Source organism: Xiphophorus couchianus, chromosome 8, assembly GCF_001444195.1.
Source record: "Xiphophorus couchianus chromosome 8, X_couchianus-1.0, whole genome shotgun sequence".
Taxonomy (NCBI): Eukaryota; Metazoa; Chordata; class Actinopteri; order Cyprinodontiformes; family Poeciliidae; genus Xiphophorus; species Xiphophorus couchianus.
In genome coordinates this window covers 28,799,536-28,814,273 of record NC_040235.1, presented here as the reverse complement: position 1 = coordinate 28,814,273, position 14,738 = coordinate 28,799,536, and the positions used below count along the sequence as shown (strand labels likewise).

The 14,738-nt window shown below is 38.5% G+C and overlaps 1 protein-coding gene across 4 annotated transcripts in view; it reads left to right on the top strand.

Annotated features, from left to right (window-relative positions):
• slc12a2 (solute carrier family 12 member 2) overlaps positions 1-14,738 on the top strand; it is an 82,385-nt gene that overhangs the window by 53,123 nt on the left and 14,524 nt on the right. For 2 of the 4 annotated variants that reach the window (XM_028026583.1, XM_028026581.1), the window contains exons 16-20: positions 1,161-1,272; positions 4,333-4,473; positions 6,005-6,111; positions 7,209-7,288; positions 12,073-12,216. In XM_028026583.1, coding sequence (XP_027882384.1) covers positions 1,161-1,272; positions 4,333-4,473; positions 6,005-6,111; positions 7,209-7,288; positions 12,073-12,216 — 584 coding nt within the window. Of the gene's footprint in view, positions 1-1,160; positions 1,273-4,329; positions 4,474-6,004; positions 6,112-7,208; positions 7,289-12,072; positions 12,217-14,738 lie in introns of all 4 variants that reach the window. The other 2 variants (XM_028026582.1, XM_028026580.1) reach the window with 1 other exon arrangement.

The following is a 14,738-nucleotide window of genomic DNA, read 5'->3' as shown; positions in this document are numbered from 1 at the left end:
TACTGAATATAAAATTCAGTGCATGAACACACATTTATATTTTATCAAGCTTTTTACAAAATAATTTTTCCCAAGACTTATTATGAGGAGCCTACTGATTTTTTAAAGATATTTTGAAAAGCTTCACGTACCCCCTGCAGTACCTCCACATACCCCCAGGGGTACGCGTACCCCCATTTGAGAACCACTGGTCTAGTCAACCCCTAATTCAGCTATGTAGATATTTTTTACTATAATTCCTTATCTTCACTGAGTGTTTCCATTTGGCTGTCAATTTGATGTTAATGCAAATAAATTTTACAACTGAGGAGCAAGTACAGAATCAATTAAAGTACTTTGTATTCAAAACAAACATGGATGTGGCACATTAAAAACCTTTTAAGTCTACACGAGAGTGGTTCATGTGGATGTATTAAGCAGCAGCGTTGTATAATTTGGGTCTTTCTGGAAACTTTCCTGAATATTTCCTTTCCTACAGCATTAGGGTATGTTAAGGGTTGTTACAGTACCTACTTTCTGCTGCTATTACTGTCAGCCTCAGACTTAGCCCCACCTTCATTTTTGAGATTGTTAGCCACATTAGCCTCAAATGCCTTAACCTTAACAACTGACTCTCGTGTGGAAATGACATTGCAGTGCTTTTCAGATTAATTGGCAGAAGAAATAGTTCCTTTGTGGTAAACAAACTACTGAACTTTCTGCTTTTCTAGCAGTACTAGAAAAGTTAATGCACGCTGGTTTTGTCTCACTGGTATTGTCTTACTTATACCAGTAAAGATCTAATATACTGTTATTCCTGAAGGTTTGGGTGCACACAGCACAGTAACAGGGTTGCTTTTGTGGACTTATTGGTAACCATGTGGCACTGGCTGTTCCCATGGTAGCACAAGCAGGGATTTAAAGGCACCTGTTCCTCTTAGGTGCTTGTCTCCCTTCTCTGCTTCTAATAAATCCCTTTGCTTAAAGTATGTTCTTTGAAGTGCGCTACTCTGCCCCTAATTTGTGTTAAGATTATCCCTGTGTGAAGGTCACAAAAAAGTCAGCAGATTTGAAACCTTCTAATCTCATAAATGTCACGCAGTACACCAAAATAAAAAATGCGTGTTAACATGCCAAATCTTTACACACTGTTACATTGTTTGTTCTGTTTTCCTTTGAAGACCGCAGTGCTTGGTGATGACAGGGTATCCCAACTCTCGTCCTGCTCTCCTGGATCTTGTTCACACCTTTACAAAGAACGTCGGCCTTATGATCTGTGGCCATGTCCGCATGGTGAGTTCTGTTTTTTTCCCCTTTTTCATGTTTATAAAGATGAGCTGGGGAAAATTATTGACGATTGAAAATTGTATAGTTCAATAAAAGCTTGTGAACATACTTAATGTTTTGGACATATAATGGAAAGGGCTAATTGTCACTCTAACAACAATCACATCTATTAACGACTGAGCAGCTCCCAGTCTTACTCGGTCGTTTGACTCCTTCCACCAACACTCTGTCACCTTCACTGTGGATTGAGCTCATGGCCACTCTAAGCCAGGACTCTGGCCACGAAATGGCAGCTTTTATTTTCACAGTAGTGTTAAGTGATTGAGGCTGTTTAAAGATTGTTAGTGACTCTTGATCTGTGGCCACACTTTGCTGCTGGTTGTGGTATCCTTGCTCTAAGTTTTCTGCTTGATCAAAGTTTCCTGTTGTTATGAATCTAGCTGACACATGGGAAGTTTTAAGGTGAAATAATAATCCTTGCAAAGAGCCTCAGAGAGAGCTGGGTTCTACTCTTTTCACTTTACTAGGTTTTTTTTTTCTTTTTCCATTTTGTTTTTATATAATCTTTAAAACTGTTTCTAAGATGGTTTGGATCAAATCAAACCTTATAGTCAGCTCTGCTGTCCACTTACCTCCATGTGTGACATAAATCTCAGCAGTATACCCTAGAGTCGGCCTGGAGTCTTTGTGGATGTTCTCATGTTACCCAGATTTTTGTGAGCATGCAATCAGAGGGTGGCGCCAAAAACAGATGGAAAAAAGTTAGGGGCCAATCCAAAGGAGAAGATGATTAAGTACAACACTCCCTCTAAAAGCTTTGCCAACCAAATCTTTGTCCTTGCTTCATCCATGTTATTCTACCTTTCAACCGTATGGACAAAGTTTGTTCTCATAGAAGTGAACAACATTTGTTCTCACCATGTGTTGAATAAGGAAACCAGACAATTCTGGCGCTTTCTGAATGTCTGTTTTAACCTGTGACTCGACCTTTAGATAGTTGCTTTAACCTTCCTACAGAAATCTTGATTTTTTTTTGTCATTTGTTTTAAACACCATATAATACGATCTGCTGTAAAATCTACAGTGGAGTTTGAAAAGCCTTCATGTTTTAGTTTTCCACATTTCAGCAGTTTTGATTGAAGTGACAGATTTATTTCTGATCTCTCAGGGAATCCGAGGGAATAATTGATCAGGTGTGATACTGCAGCAGGGAAAAACTTAGAACATACAAGATAATGAGACCTCTGCAGTAAAAACATCAGTTATCCATAATTGCAAATAAGTTGTTGTGTTTGCATGCTTAGCAAATCCCCTGCTGGGCATAAATGCTTCACAACTGAAAGGCCTTGGCGAGCGGATGAATGCGGCCTCTGTGCAGTTCTCACTGGCAGCAGCCCTCTAGCTCTGGCCTCTTGTTTGCTCTCCTGCTTGGTTCTGTTGCTTCCATTAGGTATGAAAAGGAACTTGGCTCAAGTTAAATGGCATAAACATTCCCAGCTAATAGCATTACACTTTCCTGGCTGAAGAGCTGGATTGTTCACCCGCTCTTCATTAAAGAAAAAAAAAAAGTCTAAATTAAGGCTGATTTATAAAATCATAATTTTATACTGTTTACATTAATTTGCAACATCCCATTAATTTTTCCATGAGCCATAACTTTGAGCCAAAGGGTAGATTAGCTCAGTATTTAACAGAGGTGTGACCAAGTCACTGTGTTGCAAGTCTCAAGTAAGTCTCAAGTCTTTGTCCTCAAGTCCGAGTCAAGTCTCAAGTAAAGACAGACAAAAGTCGAGTCAAGTCTCAAGTCAGGAACCTTTAATTTCAAGTCATTTCGAGTCGTTTTTATTTTATTTATTTTTTTATTTGCAATTATACATAAAATTCAAATAATAGACCATTTGTTCGTTTTAAAATATGTATTTATCTCAAATGATAGAACATGTGTAGCTGAACACAAAGTATAAAAAACATTTTTAAATTGGACCACTTTATTGCCCAGTTCTGTTAAACTTGATATTCAATAAAAAAAGACGAAAATGCTGACATTTCCACAGCACAATACAAAGAACCATAACAGCAGTTTTTTCCTCTTTTGTCTGACCTGTCAAAACAATATATTGTCAATATAATTTCCCAACGTAGATGTCTTCAAATACACCAACCATCCTTAGATGATACTAGACCCGGCTCATCATCATGATGGGACAGAGAGACTCTGTTCCCTGTGTTCAGGTCCAGAATCTGCTTTCTGTTCCGGAGCCCCGCTCACTATCCACCGACTTCCTGAGCTAACACGGTGCACATTATTTGTGGAGGCATTTGAAGGACCTGATTTATGGTAAATAATCACCAATTTAACCCGGAGTACACATGCTAACACGAAGTTAGCTAAAGTCAACTATCTTACAGCAAAAGAAAAGTGCCACCTACCGATCTTTGTGAAGCTTCAAATGCCGGACAAAGTTGGACGTCGTGGCATCTCCATCCGATATTCTCTTCTTGCATGTTTTACAAGTTGCAGTTCGTTTTTTAGTCGAAAGTTCATAACCTACGTAGCCAAAAGAAATTACTCGCAGAAGCACATTCGAGTGGTTATTTCGTATTTCGTTCCCTGAGCTCTGTAGCTTTGCCGCGTTTTTTTAAACGTCCAAATCCTGTTAATTTGATTGGTTGTGCTGCAGCTATGTACACATACATACATAAGGAGAGAGGAAAACCATAGTGACGGTCTGCGCATATTGATACGGAATGAGTGAAATTAATTAATGACGCCACTTTATAAATAATGTGTTTTAAATTTTAAGACTTTGAGTAAAAAATATCAAGTCTTTTCAAGTAAACAGCTTCAAGACGAGTCAAGTCCCAAGTCAATGGCATGAAAGTCAAAGTCAAGTCCGAGTATTTTTTCAAGTCAAGTCTCAAGTCGTGATTTTAACGACTCGAGTCTGACTCGAGTCCAAGTCATGTGACTCGAGTCCCCACCTCTGGTATTTAATAAGCACAAGATTTCTACATGGAGTTATGTATCAGCAGTGATGAATGGAAGGTTCTGTTGTTTTCCAGCAGGGCTATAGAAAGCCAAACTTCAAAGACCTTGCAGCAGATCAGTCCCGGTACCAGCGCTGGCTAATGAGGAATGAGACCAAGGCCTTCTACACACCAGTGTTTGCTGAGGACCTGCGACAGGGTTCCCAGTACCTGCTCCAGGTGAGAAACTAGTTCAGTTTTCCAAGGCTCTATTTGTCTGTGAGCAGCAATTCATGTATTATCTAATGTTCTTGCATTACCTTGAAACATTACCTTAAACTGTATTGGTTCTTTAACCATTCCAACAATAATGCTGGTGTTTTTATGTACTTATTTCCTAAGAAATAAGTACATAATTTCTTAGGAAATCTCCTCGTTAGTATAGTGGTGAGTATCCCCGCCTGTCACGCGAGAGACCGGGGTTCGATTCCCCGATGGGGAGTGAAGTTTGTTTCAGGTCCCTCTTGAAAATGAGATCTAGATCTCAACGGGGTTTACCTGATTAAATAAAGGAATTGAAAGATGATAAATAAAGTAAATAAATAAATAAAGCCTTGACATAATTAAGGAGTTAGCTAAGGTGAGTGTCAAGAACGTCACTGAATGCATTTGGATAATTTTTGTTCCTCAAGACAAAAATGGCTAAAACAAAGCCAAAACATTATATCCAAAACATGAAGAACAATTATATTCTCAAAGAGGCAGCTAACAGCTAGCACACAGTGCTAACAGAAGCAGAATACTATTGGACGCATGGCCAGGACGTCATTATCAACACACTAAATTCATATCTAAAATAAACGCTCTTATTTTAGCGTTATTAGCAGCTTACCACTTTGCTGTGTCCCTCATTTCCATAGAGATAAGGAACTGACCCTCAATCAGACGAAGTCTTTCAGAAAATCCCTCTTGATACTGGCGCAGGTTGCTGAAGTACTCATGTTCAAACAGACTTTTCCCACTGTGGGAGCATTCCTGAGAAAAATCAAATTTGACCAGACACTTTGAAGAGGCCCTGATGCCAGGGGCGATGTAAGGAGTTATGTGTGTTAATACGGGCTGTAATCGAACCTTTTGACTCGTCTGTTTGCAACTTCAGCATAACTGAATTTGGACTACAAAATTGCTGCAAGAAAAAATATTAAATTGGTGAATTCACAAATTTGATTTGCTGAAAGTCATATGCGGTGACGTCATAGGCAAGAAAAATGTTATAGGCAAAAGAGAAAAATGAACAGACTGAAAAATATAACCCCCAAAAATATAAAGATTTCTACAGAGCACCGGGAGAGAATAAGTTTAATCATTTTTTTTACTTCTATGCATCCAAAGTACACAAAAAAATTGATTTTACATGATATGTCCCCCTTAAGTCTAATTGCTAAATCCTAGCAATTTTGAAGATCATTTTTAATGGTCAGTCATCAATAGTACTAAACCTTCAAACTCAAGTGCTAAGGCTAAAAATGTCAAGTCCATGTATTAATTAGGTTAATCCACAACTTGCCCCCAAAATAAGCATGCAACTGAACACTACTTTCATTCAATAGAAGCATTTAGAAACTTGTTGCTCAAAAAGATGTTTGTTAAACTTTGAAATGGCAGTCTAAACCTATGCAACCAGTCATACTCGTAGTGCTTGCTGCTGTTCTGCCTAAAGCCAGATAAAAGTGAGGGTGATGTTCAGTGATTTGAACTTTTGTTCTTTCAGGCTGCGGGTCTGGGTCGTCTCCGGCCAAACACACTGGTGCTTGGCTTCAAGAATGACTGGAGAGATGGTGACATGATGAATGTGGAGACTTACATTAATATGATCCAGTAAGTAAGAGCACCTAAAGCAATACTTACATTACAGGTCGATTTTGAACTGAGGCTTCTTTTTTTTTTTAATCAAGACTCAATTTTATTAGGTTTTTTTTCTGACTATAAATAATCAAGACACATGACACTTGATATTATAGATGCCATACTAAACATCAAAAACTATTCAGATCTTGCCAGATCTCCTGTTCTTCAGAGCTGGAGCGTCGATCTTGCTCAAACAACATGGCTCTCTCTCTTTCCCTTCCTCTGGCCACGTTAGGAGAAACAAACCACTCCCTGTCCTCCAAGTCTGCCCCCTCCGCTCTGTCATTCCGCCATCCCTCCACTGGAATGGCATTATTGATGCCATTCTTTGGTATCTTGCATCCTTTTACAACTAGACAAAGATGATCTTTTTACCCCTATAAATAAAAGGGGGGGCATTATAGGATAATTTGCTTCAGTTAAAAAACAGGTGCACCAATCAGAATTTTTTGGCAAATTTCCAAACCCTAGCTTTTGTAAAGCTTTGACCTGCCAACTCCCATTTCACTTTAGCAGCTATTGTATTAGAAGATTATCAAAATGGAGAGCAGCTATGGTTAAGCATGGTTAATATTAAAACAAATAGAAAACAAAGTAGGGGTGAAGGTGGAGGAAGAACAATGCAGCCCTTGTAATAATGCAGTAGGTAGCAAATCTTTCTTATGATTGAAGCTTGAGATTGCGTGTGAAAGACTCAACTAAGAGTTCATGAAGGGTGGGGATTTTAAGTTTAGATGGTCTAGACTAGACCTGACAGTTACAAATAGTCTTGTCCTGCATCAGTGGAGCTAATTAATACATACAGTTATGCACTCTCAGATTTAAAAAAAAAAAAATTTTAAATTTTATGTAGCTGTGGAGGCCGACATGCTACAGAGATCAAGCTACAGTGTTGGGTTTAAATCAGTTGAGCTCCAAATGCTTTGCTTTATTTTTTTCTAAGGTTTTTTTTCTTTTCTTTTTTTTTTGCTCAACTGGCCTTTATTTCACAAGCCCATTGATGGTTTGATGCAGTCAATGACCTGCTTTTCTGTCACCATGTGTTTTGTTTTTTTTGTCCTCCTCAGTGATGCCTTTGATTTCCAGTATGGTGCTGTTATTCTGCGGCTGCAGGAGGGGCTGGATGTGTCTCATATCCAAGGACAAGGTATAAGACCCCTGCCACTAGAGCCTCTTTATAAAAAACTGATTCCCCATATGGCCAGTATGAGCAAGGCATTCAGAATTAGACACAAAATAATCAAATCCCACCCATCACATCTTTTTTAAAATTCTTTAGTGTTGCAACATAGCGCAAATTTCTAAATAGGCATATCTAAAATTTAGAGCAACCTTTACACACAATCATGCCTTTTGTAACCCACAAGAAAGGTCACTTCAAATACCCTGATAATAGTAGATGGCAGGTAAGTTAATTTACTTCAATGACTAGTACCAACACTACACAAGTATAAAGGAAGTTGGACCTAGTCAGAAGATTCTGAATTCGTGGGAGCCTAGGTGTGAGCAACAACAGAGGAGAGCACACAATGTCTATAAGAAAGAGTAGAATTTAATATATGTTCATTCAATGTCTCACTGCTAGTGACCAGTTGGGTCACTAGCAGTGACCCAACTCGCTAGTGTAGCGATACAATAATCTCACGATCCAATATGATATACAATATTATGATCACAATATCTATCATGATATTTGGCAAACGATACAATTCGGTGCACTTTTACAATTTTCTGAAAGATTTTAGAGGGACATAGTGATTTTAGTGATATTTTGTGTTCCATAGACTTGGATTTAATTAACTGAAAATTGATTAAAAGCACCAACTACACAATACCTGACTCTGATTGGACAGAAACTAACAGTCTACAGCTGGACAAAATGAATCAAAGATGGAGTGGAAAAATTAGTTTCTGTCATTTAATTCATGTGTATTTGACATAAAACTCAAAGTTTCAATAGTGATCCAAGAGCTGAGTGAGGAGATTATCAGCCTTTGTAAACTCTCAATATGAAAATTATGGCACTTATGTTTTTCTTTTGGACATATTGTGGCTGCATTTTGGAGTAAAAAAAGTCTTTTGGACTGTAGGGAAAAGGCTTTTCTACCTTGGCTCCCGGAGTTAGCCGTGGCTGTAAGCTGTTTACTACTAGCTGCTGGGGGAGTGGCTCTGCCTCTCCCTGTAGTGATCGACTCCTTGCAGCTGTGCAGCGCCGCCATTCCCCCCTCTTGGATCTCTGAGTAGGTGTCTCTCAAACTGCCAGGATCTCATCATACTCTCAGTCTCTGATACTCTTTGCCAGTTTCTAATAAGAATGATTGATCCGCCATCGTCATCATGGCAATCCTCACTGCGCCCAGACTCCGTCTGCAGGTTTCCCCTCTTCGTCTTCCAGCTCAAAACAGATGCTGCCTGCTGCGTATTCATTTTACAGGTAATCCTTTATAAACAGAACAGGAACCACAAAGCTAAAAACAAATTATGAAGTGGATGCCACGAATCGCTCCGATATCCTAACTTTGCATTAATTTCGCGATCTCACTGCTTTTGCTGCTGCTCCGTTCGCGCCGCTACTCCGTTACCGCTTCTCTTTCACGGTTACTTGCGTCTATCCCTCAGAAAAATGAACTAAATTAAATAGAGAAATCCTTCCATGGGTGATACCACGATAGAGAGAGTTCATTTTATAGAGTTAACATCGCTCCTGAAAGTGATGTGGTATGAAACGGTAGTACCACAGCAATTTTGAATTTTAATCATCAGAATACCGGGATTGATTCCATTTTTTTAAAAGGTTTACGTCTCTACTTTTCTCCATCGATACGCTTCCCGACCGCTCTGCACCGGAGCGGGTAAAAAACAACAAATAAACAAAAAACGACGTTCACGTTGCGCAAAGCTCTGAAACAGGAGAACCAGGACATAGAATAGAGCAACAAACTTGATGTGAGTCACGATCAGAGAATCTGGCATTGGACAGTGAAAAATCAAGAGCTTATATTGACAGATCAGGTGAAACTCATGATGATTAAGCATGATGAATAGCATGATGAAGATTACTGGTGGTGAGCGTCAATACAAACGATAAAAACTAAAACTAGCAACAGGAAAGAAACTAAAGAGGACATAATAAACCAAAAGAGGACAATACTAATCAAAGAAAACTAAATGGAAATGAATGAAGAACAAAATGTAAGAATAAACTAAGAAACTAAAGTAAAGTTAGAGGAATAAAGTGGTATGGGAAGATCTTTCGAGCAATAATTAATACAGAGGACAGTATGGCAAGAACGGACTGTTTTCAGATAAAAGGTAAGATAATATTGTTCAAGTGCCATGAGTTTGTTGAGACCACATCTATTACTAAGAATAAAGATATTTTACAGACAATAACAGTAATAAGGAGCTTATCACTTATTTATGTTTGTTATTACAATAGATTTGACATATTTATTTCTTCAATATTTTTTGTTATGTCAGTGTTAATGTAATGAGACTGTTAAGTGACTCCATTACACTTTCAATTTGACTCATTAGGACTTGGATTAAAAACCAGCTTTTTTCTTTGTAATTCCTGTCCAGTAAAACTATTAATCTATAAATCAAGAGACATGTCTAAAGGTATAATCCATGTTTCTGTTCCATGCTGATATGACATGAAAAGGTTCTGGAACAGTGGTGCCCAAAGTCTGTCCTCGAGGGCCGGCATCCTGCATGTTTTAGTTCTCTCCCTGGTTTAACCACCTGGATCAAATGATAGCTCATTAGAAGGCCTAAGAAGAACACTGACATGCTGAAAAGGTTGTTGGTACCACCAGGGAGAGAACTAAAACGTGCAGGATGCCGGCCCTCGAGGACCAACTTTGAGCACCCCTGTTCTGGAACTTTTGTCTTTCCACTGAAAGTTCTGGTTTACACAGTTAACGCCACGTGGGTGAAATTTTATGGATGTCCCATTCTCCTGAAGGCAAAACAGAGCTGCACCTTCAGAAGCTGACATAAACACTGTAGAGTGTTGTGATTAATATAGTAGCAGTTATATCCATGTTTTAATGCTGCAGAGCTCAGTCTTTATGCACATAGTTCAAAGTTTAAACTGGCATTGCTGTACAAATTTTATCTGTGAAAATTTTGTGAAAGATTTAACAACTAACATCAGAAAATGGCACAGAACAAGAATTTTTTTTTCCACTCTGGCTGCTGATAGGCCTACCGATTTTAACTTGAATGTCCATTCATTGCATTTTTTGCAGACACTTGTAAAAATAATTTCTATTCACATGGCTTTTTTGTTCTCTGGGAGATTATTTTTGATGATAAATACAGAAACAACCATAAAAATCAAAACATCAACAATTACATTCAGTGCAAAGTAGCCTACAAATTCTTTGATGGGGGTGGAGAGGAACCTGGATAATGGATAGATATAGTAGAATCGATATAATTATACAGCCCTAGTCACCATCTACCGGTTCACTTGCTCCTCTGGGCTGGGGCTCGCCATCCAAGCTCTGGAGAGGGTGATCTTGGGGTCTCTGGGCACTACAGGCCAAAAGTGCACCATAACAAAAAAAAACCTGACCTGGAACAAGGTCAATCTAAAAGTGCCAATGAAGTACATCTATAACACTATATTTAACATTATGTGGATTAGATGCTCACATTAGCTCTGACCTAATAAACCAATACTCGAATAGGAATAGGAAGTTCCTAAGTAATAGAAAAGCACATTACAGCACCATGAATCATGAATTAGCACCATGAACTGAATTAGCGCCATTGAAAAATAAGTGCAATTACATAGAAAAATTACAATACACAATAATAATAATAATACAAAATCTTACAATACAATTTTATTTTTATTCAACTTGATCAGTTACAAGGGATTTTAGCCAATTTTCAGCAAATTTACTGAGCTAACTGCTGAGCGCATGCGATCACTCACCGATGGTCCGATGCTACGCTACACGGGGATTTTTCCAGGTTTCAGCCGCTCACAACGGAAGCTTTCTGAGATTTAATAAAAGCAGATTTACTATTTTGAATCGTATATTTGGCAGAACTATTTTAACATTGTTTTTCTTACCGATTTCCAAAATTCTTCATCGAATTTGACAAGATCTTCCATGCTATTAGCGGAAGCAACCATCAGCTCTGCGCTCTCAAGCATGTCTGATGCAATCTGAGCAAAGTGTCAGCAGGGCGGGACAATCAACCTTATTGGCTGATGTAAAATCAGACTGTGCCAGCTATTGGTTGTTTAATCCATCACTAAAAGCAATCACTATAGGCATATTTAACAGTTTTTAAAGATTTTTAGCACTTTTTATTTATATTTATGAACTTATTTTTAACTTTATTACTTTTTACCTCTGATTGTAGAATAAGACAGGAAATCTATTTATACTTTTTAATCTGGTTGTATAAGAAGATATTAAATCAACATCTATTCAGTTTTTACTTTTGTTTTTAACACTGGGTTACACTTTGCTACATGTTCTGGCTGGAAACATGCAGCTAACCCCTGACTGGAGCTTCCACTTAGTGACCTGTTCAAAAATAATCTGGGAAAGTCCTTTCTGACTTTAGGCAGATGTTGAGCTGAACTTGGGAATGCTGTGTAATTGGCAACAATTTAATAGATTACTGCCACCTACTGTTATTATTATTATTATTACTACCAGTGGACCATGAAAGCATCACAACAGCAAAAAATACTGGCATAAGTAATAATTCAATTGCATATTTTTTAAACTTTAACCATCGTTTGACCTTGAGAATACATGTTGTGAATTAGCTGAACTGAATAATCTGAACCGAATTTGAAAAGTTGAAAATTATTTAGTTCTCCATGTGGTACTTATTCTAATTTAAGTATTTTGTTTTGGCTTCCGCTCAGTCTGTGCTCTAAATTGCTGTTTTTGCCAGATGAGTTGTTGTCCTCCCAGGAGAAGTCTTCAGGAGCGAAGGACGTCATTGTGTCCATTGACACAAGCAAAGACTCGGATTGTGATTCATCCAAGCCGTCTTCAAAGACCACCAGCCTGCAGAACAGTCCAGCTGTACAGAAAGGTCAGTCAGCTCATTTCCTGCAGCTCACACAGGAAGCTGCTGTAGATGAGACACAGACATGGCAGATGGGAAATATTACAAAGCAAATTATTACACCCGTAGTTCTTTAGTGTGTTATGTGTGTTTGTAGTAAAGCTTTTCATTTAGCTAATCAATTCAACCCTATTGCGAGAAAGTTCTGCTAATCTCTAACCCCCTTTGCATACCCTAAAGCTCTGCCCAGACAGGAAGTGACCTAGAGACCTAGAACCCCTGGCTGAGCTGACTGTGTTTGCCTCACAGATGTTTTTGGCAACACTGTGTGTTTGTCTATACATGTGTGGGAGAGATAGCAACAGTGTAATGTAAAAGTGCCACTTGTAGAGCTGAAATAGTCACACAACTGTTCCCATAGTTTTGCACACAGTACAACCATGCTTTTGCTTTTATTAAGACTAGAGAGGAAAGTTCAGAATCTTAAGATACTTGTTTTTTCAGTACTGTTACCGTAGGATAAATTGAAAAACTTTTGTCTTTCCATTTTGAAAGCACAATTTGCAGTACCTTGAGAAAGTGTTGTTTACTGCTTCATCTGTAATTCTTATGCTGTCATTCAAATGTATATTTTTGAGAAATGTAAAGCTTATGATTTAAATGTTTGTCCAATGAGACTGTGTTATTGGTCCAAGCAATCAGAAAGCACGAGGTGGAGTCCATCACAGGGCAGCACTAACATGCATGTACGTACGTGGGTACGTACACGCAGAACACACAGACTTTACATTAACTTCCATTCCTTACAGCCTAATCATCACATACCTAACCCCTAACTCAAAAACAGCATTTTCCCTCATGGGGACCAGGATTTGTTCCCACAACCCCACAATGTAGACAGGCAAGGATATGAAAACATGGTTTACATACACACACGCGCACATAAGCCACTTTAAGAGACTAGTTATCCTAATCTGCATGCTTTTGGATTTTGGGAGAGAATCTAACGTACTTGGTGTGAACCGAACAGGGAGAACATAGAAACTCAACACAGAAAGGCCCTTCTCAGCAATGAGGCAATTGTGCCGACAAGTGTGCCTTCTATCATAAAGCCAAACATGACTCGTTTCACTTACTTGCCCCAAACCAAAACATTGATATAAAAACAAGCCTCTTGTACAATGCTGCTTTTTGCTTCCTACAGAGGGTGTGTGCTTTTGGTTGTTGAGAAATGATTGCTTCCTCTAGGTGTAGACTCTGAGGGTTTAAATTTTACCCAATTGCTAACGTCTGTCCGTGGCTTATGTAATGGAATGAAGTTTCCTGGAAATTGCCTGCAATGAAGAGAGAAGTGCTGAGCTGAAAGAGGCGGCTGATGATATTAATTCAATATTTGAACATGAACGGCTTCGTTCTCTTCCTCCATTGCAAGAGAATGGAGGACTACAGGCACACTACAATTCTAAAACGGCACAGAAAATTGATGTCATTGTCACAACTCCTCCTTCTGATTGGCCCTGTCGAAATTCTACTGGAGGAATTGAAGTCAATGGGAGAAAGCCGAGACTGTGAAGTAAGTGGAATTGGTAAGAAGGCACTGACCAGACTAGATGTCCAGATGAAAAGTATTTGTAATATTTTTTAGTAGGGTCGTAAAGGAGTAAAACCGTCCAGTGTTCATTGAGCCAGTTTTTCTTGAATATATTCTGATGGGTTGCTGTGAAAACCCAAAAAGATGAAATCTTATTACCCAAGATGGAGTAGCGTTCAACAAATAATATACTTTATTGATCCCATTAGGGATCAATAAATTATATTCTATTCTATTTTAAATCAGAGATCAGTATGACGGTCTGTTGCTCCTGAAGTTGAGAAGGTAAAGCTACATTTTTCTTTTCTTATTGCCTATGTTGAATATTCTCCTTTCAGAATGTAAATGGCTTGTGCTTGTAGAATGCTTTATCAAGCCCAGAGGACTCCAAAGCGCTTCACATCACAGTCATTTAGTCATTCACACACTGATAGTGGCTAACTTCTGGATAGTAACCACAGTTGCTCTGGGTCAGTCTGACAGAGGCAAAGCTGCCATGCAGCTCCCTGCAAGTATGTTGCATGGAGCCCAAGGCAGACAGAGTAGGAACTGAACTGGCAACCTACTAGTTGCGGGACAAACACCTCGTCGTCACATTAATTACTTAGTACCAAAACAGAAAGAGCCACACATATAGGTGGAGGTAAAAAAATTAGAATATCATGAAAAAGTTTATTTAAATGAGTAATTCCATTCAAAAAGTAAAATTTGTATATTATAATAATTCATTACCTACAGACTGATATAGTTCACATGTTTATTTCTTTTTGGAATGGACAACTAATGAAAACTTCAAAGTCAGTATCTCAGAAAATTAGAATATTGTGAAAAGGTTCAGTATTGAAGTACCCTGGTGCCACACACTAATCAGCTAATTAGTTCAAAACACGTGCAAATGCTTTGAAATTGTCTCTCTGTTTAGTTCTGTAGGCTACACAATCATGGGGATGGCTTCTGA